Raw genomic sequence first — 21,661 nt, forward strand, 5'->3', positions numbered from 1 at the left:
TTTCCTTTAATAGATCAGCTTCTTGGGTCATGAATTTTTATTTATTTATTTATTTATTTTTTTAGTTTTTGAGTCAGTTAGGACTTCCTTATGCCCCTGGGGGCAGATAACTATGACATCCAGGTTGGTAAATACATTCTGACCTGCTGCCAAGGCACTTTGTCCAAGACGGCACTTCAGATTCAGGGAGCTGTTGATGCTCTTCTCTCAGGAGGGAGAACTGAGGGAGAAAGGGCAACAACTGTCATTCTTTTTGTTTTCATTGAAGAGAAAGGTCTTCCTTTTGCAGGGAAAGACTACAGTGCAGGTCGCCTGTCACGGATGAGGATCTGTTTCCTCCAGCTTTGCAGATTCCCCACAGATAGCAAGCCCCTCCCTCCCTTCCCCCCCTTAGACTTTTTCTTTTCATTTATTTCCTTCCCTTTTTGTCCTTCAATTTAAACAAACAAACAGAAAAATGTAGTATAAAAAATTGTGCTGGAATTTTGGGCTACATTTCGGTTTGAGCGATGACCAGGTGTGTGCTGGTGTGCTGTTGCTTTGCTTTTAGAGATGGCATTACTCCTCCATGTAAGAGCAAGAACTAAAACCTCTCTGGGGTTTCCTCCTTGAAGTGGTGTCAGATGAGCACGCCTTGGTGGAAGAACACCCCGATACCCTTCTCCAAGGATGCTTCTGCGAGGGCTGGAATTTCCTGACATGGTTCTCTTTGTATGTCTGGAGATGTATGCAAAGACTATTCTGGAACATAAAATGCGATCAATTTTCCTCAGTGGTTAGATTCATAAATCCCTGAGCTATGTTTAATGACATAGTCTAATCAATTGATAGCAAGCCTAATAGTGTGCTGACAGCCAGAGAGAGACAGAGAGCTAGTGTAAGAGCAGGTAAATGAGGGACCACTCATCACTTCCTTGCCCACCCCCACGTTCAGAAATCACTAGATACCTGGATTAGACAAAAACCAGAAATTACTGATTTTTTTAAAAAAAATTATGCCTGACTTTCTTTCAAGAAAAAGACTCTAAGGGATATAGTGAAGGAGGAGGTGGTTCCGAGACAAACTACAGATGGTCCTAGTATTTGCCACTCAGGATCCTACTATTTTCTGAATTTAAATACCTTTAGACGAGAAATCAAGGGGGAATAATTTGCTATAGATTGGTGGTATCGTATATTGTTACTCCTGTGCCAGGCCAGTAATGAAAACTTAATATTCATCTCTTGGTTGCTTCGAATAGAAATAAGATGAGGATGAGCAGAGTAAACAGGCTGAAACAGACTGTGAAATTGCACATGATGGGAATCTTTTTTTTTTTTAGCTGCTGATAGATTAGAAATAGGTTAATATTCCAACTAATGATAACTCTTAGAATTTCTTTTCCCTTTTTCCATTTTGGTCTGGTATCATCAGAACTAAGTTACTATCACGAGGGAAATTAAAATCTGAAATGTTGTATCTCTGGGCTAGGAATTGACTGGTGAGGTGTTTATGTAAATGAATTGGCTTTCACACTGGGAGGTGTGAAGTGTTCCCCTGCAGTGGCTGGAGAGCAGCCGCCCAGCGCCCTCCGCTTCAGGTTTTCTGGCAGCGTGCGTGTTCTGCTGCATTCTTTTCTTTGATGGCATCAGGAAAGATGAGCGCCAGGCGTGGTTGTGCTGCTTGGCTGGCCAGCTGTGCCCTAGCTTTTCACCGTCCCAGTTTGCGGCTGCCTTTCACAGAGGTGTCTGTCACTGCCGATTTACTTAGCCACTTTGACCTTATCATTGCTTCCAAAGGGGCTTGACCCAAAGCCACTGCTGAAAGCCATTTTCTGGTCACCCAGAATGCCAGGGCCAGTGTTTTGAAGAAGAAGGAAACACAGGGATCCCACGGTTTCCCGTCTATTAGCAAGAGCCTCCTCCACCTGGATAAACGCACTAGGTGGCCGAGCCCACTTGCTGCGCTCTCCCAGCGAACTGCAAGCATCCGTGATCCCCGAAGTTGCTGGAGTGAATAACTAAGCGGGACCAGCTGACTCTGGGCTCCAATCAGCTAGAGCGTGATGTAAGTGTTTAGCAGCTGCCGGGCTGTGAATTAGCGTGCCGAAGTCGAGGTAGTACAGCATGGCTAGACTGTTGTGAGAGGCTCAGAGAAAGCGGAGGGGGAGATGGATGAGTCCAGCATTCTAAGACGAAGAGGGCTCCAGGTAGGAGATCCTTCCATTCTTGAAATACACAGTTGCCAGCAGCCAGCTGTGGAGGATTTCAAAGTTTCCTTTTCATTCCTTTACTGGGCACAAATATGTGCACAGTTCCTGGTATCCACTTGGCAACATGATACGCTAAGTCTCTGGTTACAGGGTTCAATGACACACCACAGGGTTCAATGAGAAAGGCTCTTTTGTCAGAGACAATAGATAGGACTTGTAGTTTGATACTTTGTGGGTTGTTTGTGTTTTCTGCTGGTTGTTTGAGAGTAGTTAAATTGTGGCTGGCAGTGACAGCTGATGAGCTGGTTTGTTCTGTCAACAGTCAGGGAAGTCTGTCGAGGGTAGCCACTCTGTTCAGCTCTGGGAACACAGGACTGAGTTTTGTGCCGGGATCAGCCTGGGCAGCGGCGTCTGTCTGATCGCCTTGCAGATGTGTGCAGCTGCTGGGGGCTTTCCTCCTGCCAGTGAGAGAAAGTTTCTGCGAGCAGCTCAATCCAAGTTCCCTGTAATTTGTTTATGTTGAGATAAGGAGAGATCCCTATCTTACTGCCTTGTGCTTTGTGCCCAAGTTTCTCTAATTAAATTACTCTGACTTTAGCATACAAATGTATTCCAAGTTAAAACTTGGCAAATCCGGAAACGTGGAAAAAACATCTGCTTGGCAGTTTGTAAGTTTCAGGAAGCCAAAACATAAGTATGTTCAAAATGAATACGTTTAACTCCTTGGTAACTCTTTTTTCCTGGGTGTAAGTGATCATTTTTCTCTGTGAAAGAATCTCATCATCAGTAATTGTTAAACTCTCATTCATTAATTTTGAAATTAAAAAAAAAACGTGCTTGGGAAGACTGAATATACGGTACATGTAGAAATGTTTCTATATATTCCTTGATGGTCTTTGACGCATAGCTGGTCTGGCTGTCTGCTTTTTATTTTAAATGTCAATTACTAATGCTATTTGTATTACTCTAATATTATAATAATATTATAGATAAACTAAAGGATTATTTGTAGGTAAACAAAAGAGGGATTACAAAAGTTGGGGTTAAATGTCATCTATTGTTCCAAACCTGAGTAAACAGACTGCCTTTTTAATGATTTTCAGTGTGGTCATTGTTTTGAATGTACAGTGTGGTTAGTCACTGCTGTGGATTTCCTTTTCTTTGTTTTCATCACATCTATAAAGTTCTGGTAATGCACAGCTGTTTGTGTGGGTCCACGTCCTCTTTGGGGGTCACTGGTTAAATATGGAAAGGCTCTTTGTTAAAAAGATGATAAACTCTATTAAACTCCTAATGGTTCAGATTATTAGTAAATTGATGGCAATTATGCTGAGAGTTTTCTCTTTCATTTAATCCATTTTAGATAATTTAAGATGTATGTTTGATAAACTCCTTTTTGTGGTATATTTTTATAATATGTGTCATCACAACTTCAGAGGGTGTGACTGAGATATACAGTGCTATTGAGGAATGTGAATTTCAGAGAACTTTTAATTTTAGAAATAAACCATTATTGTGGCTATTTAAAATAATGGAACTATTTTTGATTTAAGATTTGCAACAAAACAAAGGAGACATTGCTAGTTAATATAGCACTTAGTCTGTCAGATCTTCATTGTACTTAACACACTTGTATTGTACTTGTCCTACTCCACTTATAACAGATGAAGAGTGTCTGTTTTCTGTTATGAATGAAGCAAAGTCTCCACGCTGTGAGAAATAGCAATATAAAAGTGCTTAAAAGTTCTGCCACCTCACAGTTACAACTTTATTTTGGCTTAAACAAAGCCTGTAATTCTTTAACTCCCATTATACTTAATATGTTTTTAAAAGACATTTCACATAAAGAGTAGCTGTTTTAAGAGATTCCAGTATTGGGAAACTACTTACAAAATACGAGGCGTAAGTACATATTTGTAGTACGAAAGATGTCACTGTAGAGTTTGTAAGGGTGACGCCACCTAGTGAATTGAGAATTTAAGTTAATGTGCAGATACATACTCTGAAACATTTCGACAGGCAAATGAGGTACACCCGTAGTAAAGCTAGGCTGAAATACACACTTTTGCATTCCTGATTCTGACCCTGTGTTGCTTGGTAATCTTGAGCAAGTCACATACCCTCTTGGTGTCTGCTTTTTCTTCTGTAAAAGACATGCTGTAAAATAGGACTTTAGAGTGTACTTAACAGGAGATAGGTGTAACTGAATTTTAAAGTTAAAGGCCATGTAATAAATACACTGGCATATAGTAGGTCCTCCTAAGTATTGCTATGGAAAAGCAGAGGATAATTTCTCTTCTCTATAATATTCTGTGTCATTACTAGTGAGATGAAAGTTGTTTTTATTCCATATCTGCTGTTTGGATTTACCTTTAAGTTGGAAGAATCATCAGTAAAGGCAGTTAGCATTATTTTATAAGGATCATTATGACAGAATATAGGCTATTGTCTAATAATAAGAGTCTGTTGGTCTGTTACACTGAAAATGTTAGATGCTTACAACTAGAACCGATCAGTTCTTTAAATAACTTAAAGCCTAGTGCCCAGAATCTGGAGCACACAGATATTCTAATTCCCTAAACTTTAATTTTGCAATAATGCAGAGTGTGTTTAGTGTAGAATAATGCAGTGTAGTGTTCAGAACCTGTTTTTAGAATTCCTCCAGTTCTTAAAATACAGGCTTCCTAGTAGTGTTCTTAAAATTTGGACTTTGAGAAATTATTTTTAGTCAGAACAGATAATTTCTCAAGACATGACTACCTCATGAAATGACGGCACAACTTGGTTGTTCGTCTGAAGTGACGGCACTTTTCCATCTTTTCTGTGGGCTGCATTCATATTTCCAGTACTGCTGATAGCACTTCACTCACTGCCTTTGAAATGAGAATGAAGGAAAGAGGCCCCAGTGGCTTCACCCTTAGAATCTGGGAAACTTTTCAGATTGCATCTCAAAACATGGGAAATGCTGACGGATGGATGGGCTTGAGCAGACCTTGGACTCAGGGGCAATTTGAATTTCTAGACAGGCCTAATTCGTCAAAGGATAACTGGTTCCTTTCGGGCTTAATATCCCTCATACAGGGATCGAATTTTTTTAACTGTCAGAGAAATTAATTGTTTCAGTGATTTCCGTTATATGTTTCCCTTTTATTTGTTTTAATGAAAGCGTCCCTATCCCTAATGGGATAGATCCCAAGGCAGGAGAGAAATGAACTACAGGCATCATTAAAGCAGGAAGGAGGCACCGAGAGAGGGAGGGGCATCCCAGAGAGGCCTCCTGCCATTCCTCTCCTGCCATCTCTTGTGCTTTGCTTTGCTTGGTAGCACCTTCTGTTGATTTCCCCCCTCAATTAAATATTACCATTTCAGTCCACTGTCACAGGCAGCTGGAATGTTAAGAAAAACGTTTTTTCCTGTATGTTGCAGTTGACAGCTAAATATTTATAATTTAGACTTCTAGATTTGTATTTAGGTTTTTGTTTTGTTTGCTTCTCTTTTCCCTATACCTCACTGCACCCCCTAACCGTATTTGAAACAACAACCAAAACCTAACATTCTTACCTTGACCTGGGCTCTGATTTTCCACTGGTCTTGGTGTGGAACTCAGTCATAGGAAGCGAAGAAGCAGGTGGACTCTCACATTCTCCCTGGGTATCAAATGACCTCTGTTGGGCAGTGCTGGGGTGTAGGTCATTCAAGTCATCGTGTCTCAGTGTTTCTTCTGTGTCAACTTTAATGTGGTTATGGGTGTGTTTACACTCTACCTGGACTTGAATAGTAGGGCCATTGCTTGGGAGTATTGCTCTGTCCTTATTCACTTGAAGACTCCCGGTGGTTATAGGAAAGAGGTCTAGTTAGAGAATTATAATAGAAATACAATAATAACACTTTGGGATAAGGTACATTTGTTCTCAGAGGTTCCAGGAAGGCACAGAGATGACTTTGAGACAAGTAATCAAGATGGTCCATGAACTTCTGGTAGTGATGAGTCCCTCATCGGTTAGACTCGTTGCAACCATATCCGAGTGGAGCGGTGTTACTTACCCATTGAAGGAGCTGAATTTCTGCCTCTGACATAGAGATAAAATACTGTAGTTTTGGTTTCCTGATCCGCAGGAGGTAAGGATGGGGTGCCCTAAAAATCTTATGTTCACTTAGATTTCTATTTTGTACTCTAAGAATTATATTCTTAATAAACCCTTTTTTCAAAACAACATCAAATAAACAAATTTAAATACTAGTTCTTCTTTGACACCTTCTCATTCTCTAGTCTAATTGTTAGTAAATCAGAAAATTGTCATCTCTATTTCTGTCAATGAAATACTGATTCTGGAGGGGAGGAGGATAATAGATCAGAAGGAGAGCACATGCTTAGCATACATAAGGTCCTGGGTTCAATCCCAAGTACCTCTATTTAAAAAAAAGTTTTTTAAAAAATTAAAAAAAGAAAAAAATACTGAGTCTATAGTTTGGACCCGATCGCCACCTTTAACTTAGTCTCGTCCGTGCCTGCTGTCACAAAGCCCTGTCAGTTCTCCCATAAAAATATGTCTAGACTCCAAGCCTACCCTCTTGCACACCTAAATATCTGAATTGTCTGGACCCCTCTGTGTCCAGACTCCTCTCCAGTCCATCCTGCTAATGAGCCTAGACTCCCACATCAATCCTTGGTTTGGAATCCTGACTTTGCATTGTCTACTTCAGGGCAGAGGAAAAGTGCACATGACTCCCTCTGACTCAGCCTCAGTCTACCTTTCTGGTCCCATCTCTACCTCCTTGCCTTCCAAAACCCTGATCCATCACCCCCTCTCCAGACTTGATATATCCCCTTTGTCTACAATATCTTTTCCCTATTTTGCCAAAATTCTTCCTGCTCATTAGGGACCAAAGTAAATTACAATTTTTTTTTCCTGAAATTTTCCATAATCACTAAATTCCATCCTGAATTTCACAATAGTCATTGTCTGTTTCATTTATTTGCACACCTGACCCTATTGCATGATGCATTAATTTAAAATGATTTGAGTGTCGTCCACTGAGGATTCGTGTCCAGTGACGATGACTAGCTCTGTAACTTTAGAGAAGTTTCTTAACTGCTCTGATCTCTGTGTCCACGTCTGTAAAATGGAGATAATACGTGTTTAACGATGGAAGGTGGTTGTAAACCTTTAGCCCAGCATCTGGCTTGTAGTACCTACTCAGTTCACCTTAGTTCACTGCCCTCTGTGTTGGCACGGAGCTTTGTATGGTATGGTTTTAAATAATCAAATATGGATATCAGGCAGGGTTCAGGCAATAAAAAGATGGTGAGCATGAACTGGATAACCTGAGGAGAGTTAAATAAAAGACGGTTTAAAAGGCATGAGTAGGGTATGGAGAAAGTTGAAGTGCAGTAGTACCAGGGGCTGGAAGCAACAGGAGGCCGTTACCTTCACTGGGCCTGAAGGAGGGAGGGGGGAGGGAGCACTTACAGAACCTGCAGACAGAGAAGACATGTGACAGGTGCTTAAGAGAAGTCACAGCCCCTGGTGGCTCTGCAGGGAGGACGAAGGGGACTTCCCAGCCTTATTTTCCTCTGTCCTGCTGAACTCTTGCTGGTGCTCCTTATTAGCAAAACCCAACAGAAGCCAGAGGGGTGTGGGAGCCCCTGGATGTGGCCCATGCATACGAACTCCAAGACCCAGGGGAGGGTGGAGCGTCGATCTGGATGGGCAATTGAAGTACATGCCACATGGTTTAGAAAGAGCGAATATGCTCCTAGCGTTTGCCAGCCATAGCCAGTGTTCAAGTTTCATAGCACAGATCTTCGGGGCCTGCACTGAGTTCAAGCATTTGAAGAGACTCAGAGCTGCTTTTTGTGAAAAGTCATGGCCTGCAACCGTTTCCCACTTTGGTGTCGTGGTGTCTCTCCAACCAGGCTCTTAATCCTCCTAGGAAAATGTTAGTTCTTTCCCTCCTGCTTTAGCATCTAAAGCACATGGGCCCCCTTTGAGCCCATAATGCAGGGTGTCTGCCCTCCAAGTCCTGCAAGCAGTCTCAACTTTGAATTGCTCTGCTCTGCAGATCCTGGCTGTGAAGTGACAGGTGACAGCCATTGCCCAAGAGACCTCTTACTGTTCATCTCCCAGATTCCCTGAGCTCTGCCCTCCGGCAGATCCTATCACACTTAGACTGTCCATCTCTGCTCCTCTCTGAATCCCTTTACAGAATTACAACTTCCCATTATATCCCTGGCTTTTATTGAGGGTTGCTAAGAGAAATGGCTGTGAGAGAATCTTTGCACATTTTGTAAAAGTCCCCTTGAAGCCTTATCCATTATGTTGTGCAATGTCTCTTCTATTAGGCCCACATGATAAATTTGCTCTGAGTTCAGTTCTCCAAAAATTTCTTCCTCCCTAGGTGAACCAGTTTGCTTCTTTTAATCAGGTAATGAGAGCTGGCTGCGTCTTCATTTGTGTCTTAGCCGATCAGGACAGAGTTTCATACTCAGTTGTGATCATTTTGTAGATTAAAATGAGCCACCACTTCTTCACTGTTTAGCTCTAGTTCCTTCTTTTAAGAAATGTGTAGTTTTATTTATCATATCTTTTAAAAAACCTTCAGTTGCCTGAAAAGATTTCTCAAAGCAGGTAGGACCTAAACAGTTAATAATATTGCATTTAAAACATAGCAAATAATGAATAATGTTAGAAGAAGACAAAAGGAAACTAAAAGACCAAATAGTCAATAAACTAGATAAACTATAAAAATTGAGAATTCCGTGAACTTACAGAGATCAGTATGCAAGCAGGGATAAGTCATTTATGCTGGCACCAGAGTCTAAGGAAATCAAATAGGGTATTGGAATTTACTTGAAACTTAACATTTCAAGTAAATTATGAGTCACCATAGGTTTTTAAAGTGTCTTAGAAATGATATATTTGTCTTGGAAGCAACAAAAGCATGGAGATTGGCAACCGACTTATGAGACACACATTAGAAGACAACATTGCCATTAAAATCATGCTTTTGAAAAATAGTTAATGATACGGGCTAAAGCTTGACAATAACATCAAGGAAAAGAACAGGTTACTAAACTGTATACCTGATGTGTATAGAGTTCTGTGAAAGTGTGCAGCATACGTGTGTGTGTGTGTGTGTGTGTGTGTGTGTGTGTGTGTGTGTACCGGTTAGCCCTGTGGGAGGGAAGGAGAGAGCATGTGTGGGTTTTGGAGTATTTAAGGCCATCTGTGCCACTTAGCTGTATGGTGGTGGCCAGGCTAGTTAATTCCTCACCAGTAAAATGCACTTAATTGCAGAATTGCTGAGGGTGAATTAAAATGAGATATGAAAAGGCAAAACAATAGCCATCATTTGTGACATTCATTAAGAACCTGTTTTCCTTTTCTTCATTATCATCTAAAATAACAGTAAGAAAATGGACCAGAATTTTAATTTATTATATCTTGGTGGTGGGATCATAAAATTTTTTTCCTTGAACTCTTCAATAGTGAGCATATATGACTTTTATAATTAGTTTAAAAAGTGGGTTTGGGGGGCCTCTTTTAAATTTTTTTGTTTCATTGTCTAAGGAAAAACTTTATACCACCCAGGACCATCAACGGGAGACTCATAACGGCTGTGTGTTATCTTTGCATCCCTTTGGAACTGAGAAATGGTAAATCAGTTCCATGTGAGGCATTGCTCCAAACCTTAGGACAGTGGTCCCACGGGGTTGCCGTTTTGAACGACCTGGAGCGCTTTCTGAAGCCAAAGGCCTAGACGCGGCCCTCACCAGTTACGTTAGTGTCTCTTGGTGGTATGCTGCCAAGGTCGAGACCCACTGCGCCTTGGGGATCGTGTGTCCAAAGAACTCATACGTCACAGCACACGCTACTTGTGTGCCCCCAAATGTAAGGTTTGACAGCCTTTAACAGGTGCCTCCCTTCTTCCAGTGAGATGGGGTTTGTTTCTATAGAGAGATGGGTGAAGGGGGCTGGTGTACTCATTGTATTTGTTTCTTGTCTTCTCCAATAATGGCAAAGGTAGTGATGAGAGAGCTCAGATCATGAACCAGTCCACCACAGGGGTCACTTCACACTGCAGTGTGGCTGGAGGCAGCTGTAGATCATTAGGACCCAGGGTACTGGTGGTGTCTGGGTGCAGTTTTACGTTTTTTAAATTGCTGGCACACAGCTTGTGGTTTACATCAGGAAACCACCTCTGGGGCATGGTAAGGCAGTTGCTTTGCCCCTCAAAGTGTTCTAATGCTAGAGATAACACCTGTGATTTGGATCCCTTATCATGATACACTTCAGTAAGGTACACGTTTGAGTTCTCAAAACACTGGCCGTGTTACTTAGACTTTGCATGCGAATGCTTTTGCTTCGGGCAGTCCAGGAAAAAAATTCATTCTCTGCCTTTCTTTCAATTAATGTTTGATAATGATATGAATAGCAACAGCAGCATATGTTGAACAGGTTTGTGTCAGAGGATGGAGTGTTGAGTCTTAAATGTACTACTGCTGCACTTTTACCCCGGGCTCTCGCAGTAGAGAGCTGAGTGGAGTATGGGACTGACCTGTCGGGGGTTTGTAGCATGGTGGGGGAGACAGACAGCAGTCTCTGTAACAGCAAGTACTGTGACCCACGTCGGGCGTAGTGCCTGGGCACCAGGGACGGCTGATGCCTCTGCTGCAGGAGGCCAGGAAGGCTTTGTGGAGATGAGGATACTTCTGCCAGATGATGAAGGATGAACAGGTGCCAATTAGGCAAGAAGGGCCTTGCAGGGAGGGGAAAGAGCAGTGTGTGCGAAGGTGTGGTGGCCACACAGGGTGCGTCCTTTTCAAAGTTCTGCAGATAGTGCATGTGAGAGGTGGGAAGTGACGAGCCGAGTCCCAAGAAGGATGCTGCATTGAGGGATCTAGACCTTAGTCTAACTGTAGGAAGCCACTGGGAGATTTGAAGTGGGGCACGGAAATGTTTTACCCTCAATCATTAATGAAGAAAGCATGGGAAGCCCAGAACACACTGAAGGCGGCATTCACAGGACGTGACGACCTGTTGGGATAGCTGGGGAAAGAAATGGAAGGAGCTGGTGGTGACTCCCGGTTTTCAGGCATTAGTTTTGACTAGAAACAAATGGAGCAAGAAATAAAAATGCTTTGGATGGTGAGAGGATGGTTAGTTGGTTCTGTGCATCTTGAGTTTGAAACACCTCTGGAAGCTTTTGAGGTAGAGATGCTCAGTAAGCAGCTGGACCTAAGGGCTTGGACTTCCAAAGAGAAGTCAAGTCTGGATATAGATTCTCAATTCATCCCCTTTAAATAATTAATTGAACTAGACTGTGAATAAAGAGAGAGCACAATTTCTCTCAGGCTAATAGAGTTCCGTTAGAATGGTTCTCAAGAATTACCATAATGTGTATTTTAACACTTACTTTGCAGGACTGGTTAAAATTACATAGAGAGCAAAGTAGTTTTATGGTTTAGTGTCAGGCCTTGAAAATAATGTATCCAATTTTGAAGATGTGTATTTTTTTTTTTTTTTGCAAATTGCTTCCAACGTTGACAACTTGCCTACAAGTCTCATTCCAATACAATTTTGAAAAGGCAGAATGAAATATCTCAAAGTAGAGGCTGTAATGGAAAAAGCAATTCATTCTTAAATGAAGATGATGAGGTTGGTGCCATATTGCTCGAAACAGTGGGTGAATTTAAAACCTGAGTGAGATTACATCAGCTCCAGCCAAGATTTTTGTTCCATTTGAATGGAATACCCGTAATTGAAGATTGGGGGTTTCAGCAAGAAAGACACATGGCATATGTACAATTTTATCAATTCTCTGACACACTGTTTTCAATTTGTGTTTGGATACACAAAGGCATTAAATCATACTGATTAAAAACCTGAACTTTTTTTGGGGGGGGGCAACAAATGAAGGTACAAGCTTAACTTTATTAGCTTCAATGCTTGATGAGTTCCTACGACGTAATTTAGTATGTTGAGGACATGCAAACCTTCAGGAAAGTGGTGGGGAGGTGGGGATAGAATGGATTACAATGAGCTGAAATGACTGTAGGAAACATTACTTTTTAATGGTTTTTTTCTAGCTTAGGGCTCAAAGTTAGATATCAACCAGGCCTAGAAATACTTCATTTTATGAGATTTTTCATCATAGTGGTATTTTTCATGATGAGATATTGATGATTTTCTATTTTCTAATTGCCTCTTCTCAAGTTTGTCATGAAGCATTGTCATGAAGGTGAAGATGGAATAACAACATTGATTTGACTGTTTTACACTTTCCCATTAAAACTTTATTCCAAATATAAATTGATTAAGCTCATAGATTCCTTTTCCTTTAAGTGTTGAGCAATCTAGACTAAAAGGCAATGGTAAATACAAACTGAATTTGGATAGTGTGATAGATTCAATTAGACTCTTTAATTTTTCACTCCTCTGAAATAGAAATACAAATCTCTTGCCCAGACCTCATGGCCCTATGGCAGATAAACACCCCCCCCCACCCCCAACCAACACCAACTTAACTTTGGGCTCAGCTATGTGACTTACCAACCTATGAGTGACTGTGTCACAAGCAGAGGCTTGAAATATGCTTGTGTGGTTGGACTCGCCATCTGCCCTGCCCTTGGGATGGCCTACCATGAAAGGAATATGTCCGAGAATAAACCCTGGTGGAGCTGGCCCATGTAAACCTACTGCCAGAAGCCAAGCCCAGCAGAACGACAGTCTGCCTCCAGCCCTGCGAATGGCTCTTGTCATTAGCCGCTAGTTGTGTGGTGGGCTGTTTCCAAGTACAGTGATAGCAGTGGTGACTAATACAGGAGGCAGACTTGTGTTGTGTGGTGGAGAGCAGAGGCCTGGAAGCCTTCTAGACTTCTCTCTGAATGTTGATCCCCCACCTGCTGGGTTTACTCTCCTGGGCATGCCACACTCTTCTAAATTTTATTTGTGCCATCAATAAAATGAGAATATCACTTCCCTCCCAGGAATGTTGTAAAAATAAGACGCATGAATGTCAGTGACTGAACAGTGCCAAGCAGATAGTAAGGACACTGTAAGTTGTCGGGCCCTTGTTACCTGTGTTTCTAGATGGTTGAGCCTTCCTCCTCCTCTGTTGGCCTTGGACCATGTGGCTCTGCCACATGCTAGCTGTGGGGCTCTGGAGCAGGTTAAATTTTCTCTGAGGCTTGGTTTCCTTTCCTAGCACGTGCGGATACTAACACTTAGCTGGCGGGATTACTATAAGGACTACAACAAAGGTAGGTACCTCTCTGTTTTAGTTGAGGCTACCCTAACAAAGTGATGGATGGGGTGGCTTAAACAGCAGAGGTATATATCTCATAGCTCTGGAGGCTAGGAGTCCGAGGTCAAGGTGCCATATCTGATGACAGCTCTCATCCTGGTGGAGAGATCTCCTGTCTCTTCCTCTTTTTATAAGGGGATTAATCCCACCATGAGGGCCCCACCACTGTGACCTAGTCTCACCCTAATTACCTCCCAAAGGTTCCACCTCCAAATGCAATCACATTAAGGCTTCAATATTCAACATATGAATTTGGGGGGGGTAGGGGAGGACACCAGCAATCAGCCCATAGCACTAAGCATGGCTAGGTGAGTAAGTACTTAGTAAAAGTAGCTTTTCAGAAAATGAAGGAACCAAGTTGCTGCAATTGAAAGGCATATGCTATGTTGGTAACATTCATGTATGTCATAGCTGTGTATTGTACTTTTGCTCTTATGGGTGTTAAAAAGTATCTCCTTTGGAATAAAGAAATTGATAAAGGGCAAGGAGTAGCTAATGTGGAGCCAGTAAAAGCTTTTGATTGGAGGATTGAAAATGCTCCTTTGAAGAGATTCAGCATTAGAGTGCATGGGTCGGGGTGCAGTGTGGACTCACAGGGGTGCTTATTTATAGCACATCTATATTAAGCAGTGTAGCAGAGGTGGCATCTAAAATGCCTTTGTCTTAAATGGACAAAATTTGCTGAATTTTTTGCCCGCTGGAAAAATGTTCTGTATTGGCTCTCAGTCTTCTTATACTCGCCTGCTTTTCCCTCCTGTACAGATCTTGCTGTGCACTGCCTTGTCTGTTTCACTTCCGTGTGTGTGTTCCCTGACCACGACAGCACATAGCTCCTGGCATTGTATGCTCTTACCCAGAACTTGTTCCCTACAAAACCTGTGTCCTCAACGTACTTGCTTTGAATCTATTTTGATCTGTATCAGCTGGAATAGGTTTTGAGCTTCTGGGTATTAACTTCTGTGTACTCCTTTCTCTAGAAGCTAATTGACTGATTTGGGGTGGAGGAGAGATGAGAGTCTATACATTTGACCAATTTCACAGAGCTTACCTTGTGAGCGATTGAAATGCAAATACAGGCTACACTTAGAGACTCTAAGAATTCACACATTCAGTTCTTTGTTTTCTTCTGAAAAATAAGCATTCAAAATTCATGCACATTCTATTATTCATGTGCTATATATTTAAGTTCTGCTTGTATGCCTAGATAAATCTTACCACAATTATTTAAAATTTCATGAATGAAATTTTGCATCTCAAATGCCACACTAGCCTAGACAACTTTACCCAATCAAAAAAATTTGAAATTCAACACTTAAATGGGTTCTTGTGTGTGTGTGTGTGTGTGTGTGTGTTCGTGTGTGTGTGTGTGTCTGTGCATTTATGTATACACCTCTGTCACTGCCTTATCTACAGCTGTTTTTATTCAAATCTACTCTATGTTCATGGTTAAGAACTCAAAACTTCCTTGTGTTGTTTTGCCCCAGAAAAATCTTTAGTATGAGCTGCTTCTAAGGCTTCCATGAGATACGGTATTGATGTCAAAGCACTTTTTCTTTGATAGCTGTCCTGTTGGTGCTCCTGAAACGGGAGACTCTTTCCTGTGCTGTCCTTTCACCTGAATTTTCAAAGCTGTCATCCACTACTTTTCAGTTGTCAAGCACTTTAAAGGAACATTGTGTGTCAGCAGGTTACTCTGTCATTTGATCTGCTCTACTACATCCTAGGTTTCCTGGAACAGTTAATATTTTCAAGAATCCCTTTTTTTCCTAGGCTGTGGTCACTTCACTGATGACAGAGGGGAGAGTGATTTTCCTAGCCAGATCCAGAGCCCGCCCACCCAGCTTCCTGCCTAGTGCCTCTTGGTGCTGGCACAGACTTTTTCTGATCAAGCCTTCAGTGCATGAGAGGCTGACTACCTATTCAGCATCGCATTTGGGGGAAGGAACACAGGCTTAAGTGCAATCCCTTGTTAAGCCTGTGTCCTCATAGAGGAATGCTGGTGATGGTTTGAATTAAGCTTTCTGTTATTTTCTGGGAGCCATATGAAATGGACTTTATCAGTTCCCTTTGCACTCTTGAGGGTTCTGTAACTCTCAAGTAGGGTGAGTTGTTCTGGGAAAATAACAAACGTTCAGGGGAATTTTGATACCAAATTGAGCCATGGTAGATCTCTGCCCAGGCTTAGAGCAGAAAGGAGTTACACACATTATTGTGGTTGGACACTCTTTCTTTTATGAGTTATCTCAGTTTTCAGCCTTTTCTCCCCAGGCCCTCAGATTTGTTTCAGTGGCTCCGCTGGCGTGGGGAGTGGTGGTGGTGGTGGTTGAACAGTGGCTGCATCATTTCCTGCCTCTGCACCAGGAGAGTGTCTTTCATTATAATAGTCCTTCCCGTCATTGTCAGATGCTTTCCTTAAGTTGTTCTAAACTGAAAACTGGTGTGAGGTCTGGCATTCATTTTTAACAACTGGTCCCAGCCGGGGTGTGTGTGTGTGTGTGTGTGTGTGTGTGTGTTGGTTATGGGCTGTTGCTTTGTGCTTTCCACAGTTTCCTCCCTGGGTTTTCACATTTAGGGACTATGACCTTTTAAACCTTCAGGCACACACTTAATATTCTTTCCCTATTTATTAAAACCAGCATTGCTTGGACATAGGATAAGAATATTGATTTGATTTGAGAAAGTATCTTTGGGTTTTCTGTGTCTTCACTGAAAACAGTGATTGGTGACATTCTTTTAGCACGTTCTTCTCTTCCTGCAATTAACTTACAGTCTGAGGAAATGTTTTTAACTCTTCCTAATCAGACCAGTCTCATGGGAACATTCATCCACTCACCCAACAGATATTTACTGTGTGTTTTTAATTTGTGCAAATCTGGGGCTACAAGGACAAACACAATCTAATTAGTGTCATCTTCTGGGAGCTTATGACCCGGAAGTAGAGAAGTGGACTACAACTGGGCAGTTAAATGCAGCGTGATGAGGGTTATTAAGGTTAGCCTGTCATGGAGTCAGGGCGGGCTGGTTGGCTGGCTGAATGGATGGGTGGATGGATGGGTGGATGGATGGATGAAGAGGGTGTGTATATAGGATGCTATGGGAGCTTGTAACAGGACATTTACCCCGCGAAGAGGTTATCAGAGGTGTGACATCAAGGAAGGAGGTTAGCCATTGATTTCTGCTCTTCTTATAAGTTTCAGGAAATTCAAGGGGAGATATCTGGTGGACAAGAAGATCATGTATGAGCTTGGAGAGATAATGACAAAAATGGCCTGGAGATAGATAAAGATCTGTGTGGCATTATCGTATGGGTGTTGACTGAGGCCATCGATGAAATCACGCAGTGAGACTATGAGGCAGAAGAGAAAAGTAGGATCCACAAAACACCCTTGGCCTGTTATGGCCACTAATCTTTAGAGACACCTTAAGAACCAAATTAATTAATAGAAAAGAGAGAGATTTATTCAGTCAGCTGTATTTGTCGGGTCCCCTCTGTGCTGGGACTTCAAGGGTGCTCCTACAAGAGCTATGCTAATTGTCGTAAGTTTCAGCTTCTGAGTGCCAGGTACCATTCTAAGTGCTTTGCATGTGTCAGTTCATTTCACTTGAGCACCTGGGCCTCAGTTTCCTCTTCTGTAAGACAGAGTTAATAATGCCTTGACAGGTCATTTCGAGGATCACAACCCCTTGAGAAAGGTATTGTTATCCTCAATTCTCAGAGGTGAAGCTGGGGAGTTAACTAACCTTGCTTGAGTCTTAGAGTTAGTAAGTGGCAGAGCCTGGCTTCAAATCTAAGATGCCTATGTTCAGTCTAAGCGGTTGGATTACATTTTTATGGTTTTAGGATTTTTTTGCTTCTCTGAGGTGGGCAGGGCAGCCTAACTGATAATTATCATCTATTGTGACAAGTTCAGTAGAAGTTGTATCCAGGATGACAGGGAAGCCCAGAGATGGATGTGGTAAGGCGTCCATGTTAAGGTGTTTAGCTGGATAGAAACAGTAATGAGTTCCGTTTATCCGTGCTTCTCCAGTGACGATGAGGGACTAATGCTATGTTGTAATTTCGCAACTGTAGGCTTAGATAGCAGTTCTGGGCATTTTATTCATGGGGAGCCGAATGAAATATGTGCACTGTGCTAAGAGGCAGGCTGTCCTGGTCTATGGATATATTGCTGGTTTGTTGGCAGAGACTGAATGAATTGAGTCCTAAAGGAAATAGAGCCAATCTATAATTATAAATTATATAATTGTATCATAAATGTATATTCCAGTTTAAAATCCCTGGAACATTCTTTTGAAGCCTGGAAAGATTTCATAAACTAATTGTATGGAGAGCTTGTTGGTAAACAGAGAGAAATGAATAAGGCAAAAAGAAGGAAGATTAAAATTTTTAGTTGCTATGTAAGGTAATTTAAGTTCTTGGAAGATAGGGTGAAAGGCATCCAGTGAGCTCATGGAGATAAAATGGTGTCCAGGGGCAGTTACTAATTTTATTATGGAAAATCATTTTCAGTTAGAGCCTATAAATTTGCGTGACTTAACCAAATTGAGATCTTACTAAGTTAGAAGACATGGTACCCCGATGCTGAATACCTCCCTGACATCCGTTCCTCCCTTGCTCCTTCTTAGCTGCCTCTGACTGGTGCTGGGTTTTGGAAAAGCTGACTCGGGTCTATATCTGGGGGAGCACGTGATGTAGGTTGGACTGATCAGCATATTCTGTCATGTGGACCATAATGATTACAGGGATAGCATGTGACCTAAACTGAGTTCAGCAGCGTGAACTTCTGTCCCTTTATTGGGAATGCTGGAGCAAAGATGCTCTTTCTTCCTGGGCCTTAATTAGGAAATACATAGTCGCAGAAGTAGCTTAAAGCTATTTTGGGTGTATGAAGAAAGCATGCTTCAGGAAGTTGGCTGTGCCAGGAAAAGTAGGGTCAAAGCATGCAAAGAAATCAGGTCCTTAGCAGTTTGATTCAGGCTGCTTAATCAAACATTGTCTGAAGCAAAAGCTCTCACTGGACTTCTCTGTCACACCAGTGGATATGTCTTTTATATTGTTTAAGCTGCTTTGAATTGGGTAGTTTGTTACTTGGAATAAAAAGCATCCTCATTATTTTGTGGATTTATTTAGTTACCATTTGCTTAAGATAGCAATTTTTCCTTTTCAGTATTGAGAATTTTTTATTTTGATGCCAAAGTAAATTTAGTGTGTTTCTCCCCTAAAACATCTTGCTTTTTCCCCTTTTTCAAGCATGTCTTATTTTCGTTATTTTACAGTGTAAATGTGGTTGAATATATAATTTGTTTACAAAGAGATTAGAAGAAGCACAAAAAAGATGATACTTAAGAAATGAAAATTTATTTCAGTGACATTTGCAATAAAAATGAACATTTTCTTCTTTGAAGGATTAGTATGTTTGTGTTCTTACTCTGATAACCCCTCAGAAGCAGGCAGGTGTTTGTTTAACAAGTAAAGAATGATTAGGCATGACTTCACCAACGATCAGTTAGCCTCAGTTATTGTAATTTTTATCCCAAGTGATTTGACAGTGATAAATAGCTGATGTGGCGAGTCAACCTAAAGCTTTATATCTTTATTGCCTTTTATCATTTCTGCTCTAAATAATTGTTCACATCTGTCAGCTATTAGATGCAGTTATGGGAGGATTAGGTTATGTGGAACAGGAAATCCTGTGGCTAGTGACTTTTTGTTATCCTCCATTTATTTTCCGTCTTTTCTTCTTCCCAGTTTTCCTCTCCTCTGTGCATCAACTTTATGAAATTTTCCCAGATTTGTGGTCTGTGGTGCTCACAATGGAAGATCCAGTTCCACAGATGCTCTTGCCAAGCCACACATTATGTCTGTAGCTGCAGCATTTATGCACATGGTGCGGCAGCAGGGATGGCTGGTGTGCTGGTAGCAGAAAGATGCATGGGACGCGGAGAGTCGAGGCAGCTGAAGTCCACGCCGCCCACCCCAGCCAGCTTCATGTTTCTTTTGCATCATCAGTTGATGTGGTGAGGTTCTGGTGCGGGTCGTAGCCTCTGCAAAATCGGAACCTGCTTTGACTAAGTAAAAGTAATGAGGGTGATAGGGAGTGTCCTTGTTCTGGGTTCCCTTTTGGTTCTCTTGGGCATCTTTGACTTGTGGTGTAGCTGAACTGGGCTTCTGTGGCTGAGAGGTTGACCATAAAGTGCAGTTGATGGAGACTGTGAGGATTCTGTCTGACTTTGCCCAGTTGGCTCCATTCTGCTTCATACCCCAGCGGGAGGCTGAGGAAGCAGCAGAAACAGAATCTCTTATCAGATCTTCACCAGGGAAACACCTCTGCCCTCTACCAGGAGCAGCCTGCCTCTCCCAGCCCCTGCCCCACCTCCATTTTTCTCTTCCCCTGTCTTTTTTCGTTTAATCCACCTCTCCCTTTCCCCGTTTTTTTTTTTCCAGTTTATTTAGACTTTTTTTTTTTTTTTAACCCAGAGCACCAACTTTCCTTTCTAAATCCCCAAGCCCAGAGTACATGTCTCATCACCTACCTCCACTCTTGTCTGATGTCATCATAACTGCCCCGTTCTCGTTGTCTCTCTCCATTCCAGGTGTCTGTAAACCTCTGGAGATGAAAATTGTCTTGTCCCTCGTTAGATCCCACGTACATAGGCAGACATGGTAAATCATCTGTAAAGTTGATTCCCTCCAGGGGCTAGGTTACATGATTTTAATTCTTTGTGTTTTTGAGTCATTCTGTTATGAATCTGTGTTACCTATTACTTGTACAATCAGAACAGAAAGTGTAAAAAAGAACTATAATTTGATAAAAGCTATGTGTGACATAAAGGAGACTCTTTCAAAGTCAGTTCAGATGCTCATGGGGTCCTGGACAAAAAGCCTGTTACCTCACAGGGACAGGCGTACTGAGGGTGGTTGCATCAGCCCAAATAAAAATGATAAATTCTAGAGTCTTGTCCTTGCACATCCTCTGACTCCCTGCAGAATTCCAGGGAAAGAATTTGCCTGTCACTGCCTCTAACTCTTCCAGGGTCCAGGTTTAGAGCTTTCCTGTTTAAAAACAAACTTTTTCTTCAAAAGCTAATGCCTTGGGGTGCTTAGAATTAGAGGATCATAGAATTTTAAGTCCAAGAGAGAAATGTTAGATTTAATCTAGCTTAATCTCTTCATCTTCTGGCCAAGAATTCTGAGCTTCAGAAAAATAAAGTGAGTGCATCAAAGTTACCAAAATCATGAATATCGGAATCAAAGTGTTTCCATGTGTCATCTGTTTACTCTGCCATCCTGTGCGGAGCAGATGCTTAAGTTCTTTAGTGCAGCCACGTTGAACTTTTATTTATTTTATTTTATTTTATATCTTTTATTGACATATAGCCAGTTTACAATGTATCAATTTCTGGTGTACAACATACATATACACACATATATTCATTTTCATATTCTTTTTTGTATAAGGCACTACAAGATATTGAATAGAGTTCCCTGTGTATGTTGGACTTCTAAATCATAACTTGTTAAATAAGAAACTAGTTGCCTGAGAAAAATGATCCCATTTCAGAAAGTTTATTAATATCCTGCAATGAGGCTTCTGATTGGACTTAATAGCAAAAGCCTGTCCCAAGTTGTTGCCACTCTCATTTTCTAGACTTGGGCTATGTATGTATCTCTTAACTGTTTAATTTTATATTTTAGGAGAGGGAAGGCAAGCTAAAATGCCCTCAGGAGTTCGACACAGAAGATATACATACAAAGGCCACTTGGGGAACAGCAGGGAATAGCGGGGCCTGTGGTCAAACTGTAGACCACGGGCCCTGCATCAAGGCTTTCAGACTCGATTTGACTAAAAACCCCAAACAGAGGATGTCTGTGGGCCAGAACTAACCCTAGAACCTTGTGTTTGTAATTTCTATCAAAATTTAGGCCCTCCAAAAATTTTACAAAGAACCCAATTTAAGTGGTTTTTTTTTTTTAAATACGTTACAAAATTGCATCCAAGTGGGAAAAATCTTCTTTTGGAATGGGGAGAGGGTTTCTCTTGCCAGTAGAGGCTGCTTAGGCAGTAATTTTACTCAGCTCATGCCGAACTTTTCCCCATAGATGGTAAGCTCAGTCTTTTTTAATTTAGAATGATTTCAAAGCATTCTAAAAACAGTATTCC

At 41.5% G+C, this 21,661-nt stretch overlaps 1 protein-coding gene across 11 annotated transcripts in view; it reads left to right on the plus strand.

Moving 5' to 3' along the window:
* MAST4 (microtubule associated serine/threonine kinase family member 4) overlaps window positions 1-21,661 on the plus strand; it is a 516,475-nt gene that overhangs the window by 205,834 nt on the left and 288,980 nt on the right. The window contains exon 1 of one of the 11 annotated variants that reach the window (XM_032473453.1): window positions 2,090-2,189. The exons of 8 other annotated variants lie outside the window; for them this stretch is intronic. In XM_032473453.1, coding sequence (XP_032329344.1) covers window positions 2,151-2,189 — 39 coding nt within the window. In that variant the 5' untranslated portion in view covers window positions 2,090-2,150. Of the gene's footprint in view, window positions 1-2,089; window positions 2,190-21,661 lie in introns of those variants that run through there. 2 more of the 11 variants (XM_032473469.1, XM_032473435.1) reach the window with 2 other exon arrangements.

This window comes from Camelus ferus, chromosome 3, assembly GCF_009834535.1.
Source record: "Camelus ferus isolate YT-003-E chromosome 3, BCGSAC_Cfer_1.0, whole genome shotgun sequence".
NCBI classification, from domain to species: domain Eukaryota; kingdom Metazoa; phylum Chordata; class Mammalia; order Artiodactyla; family Camelidae; genus Camelus; species Camelus ferus.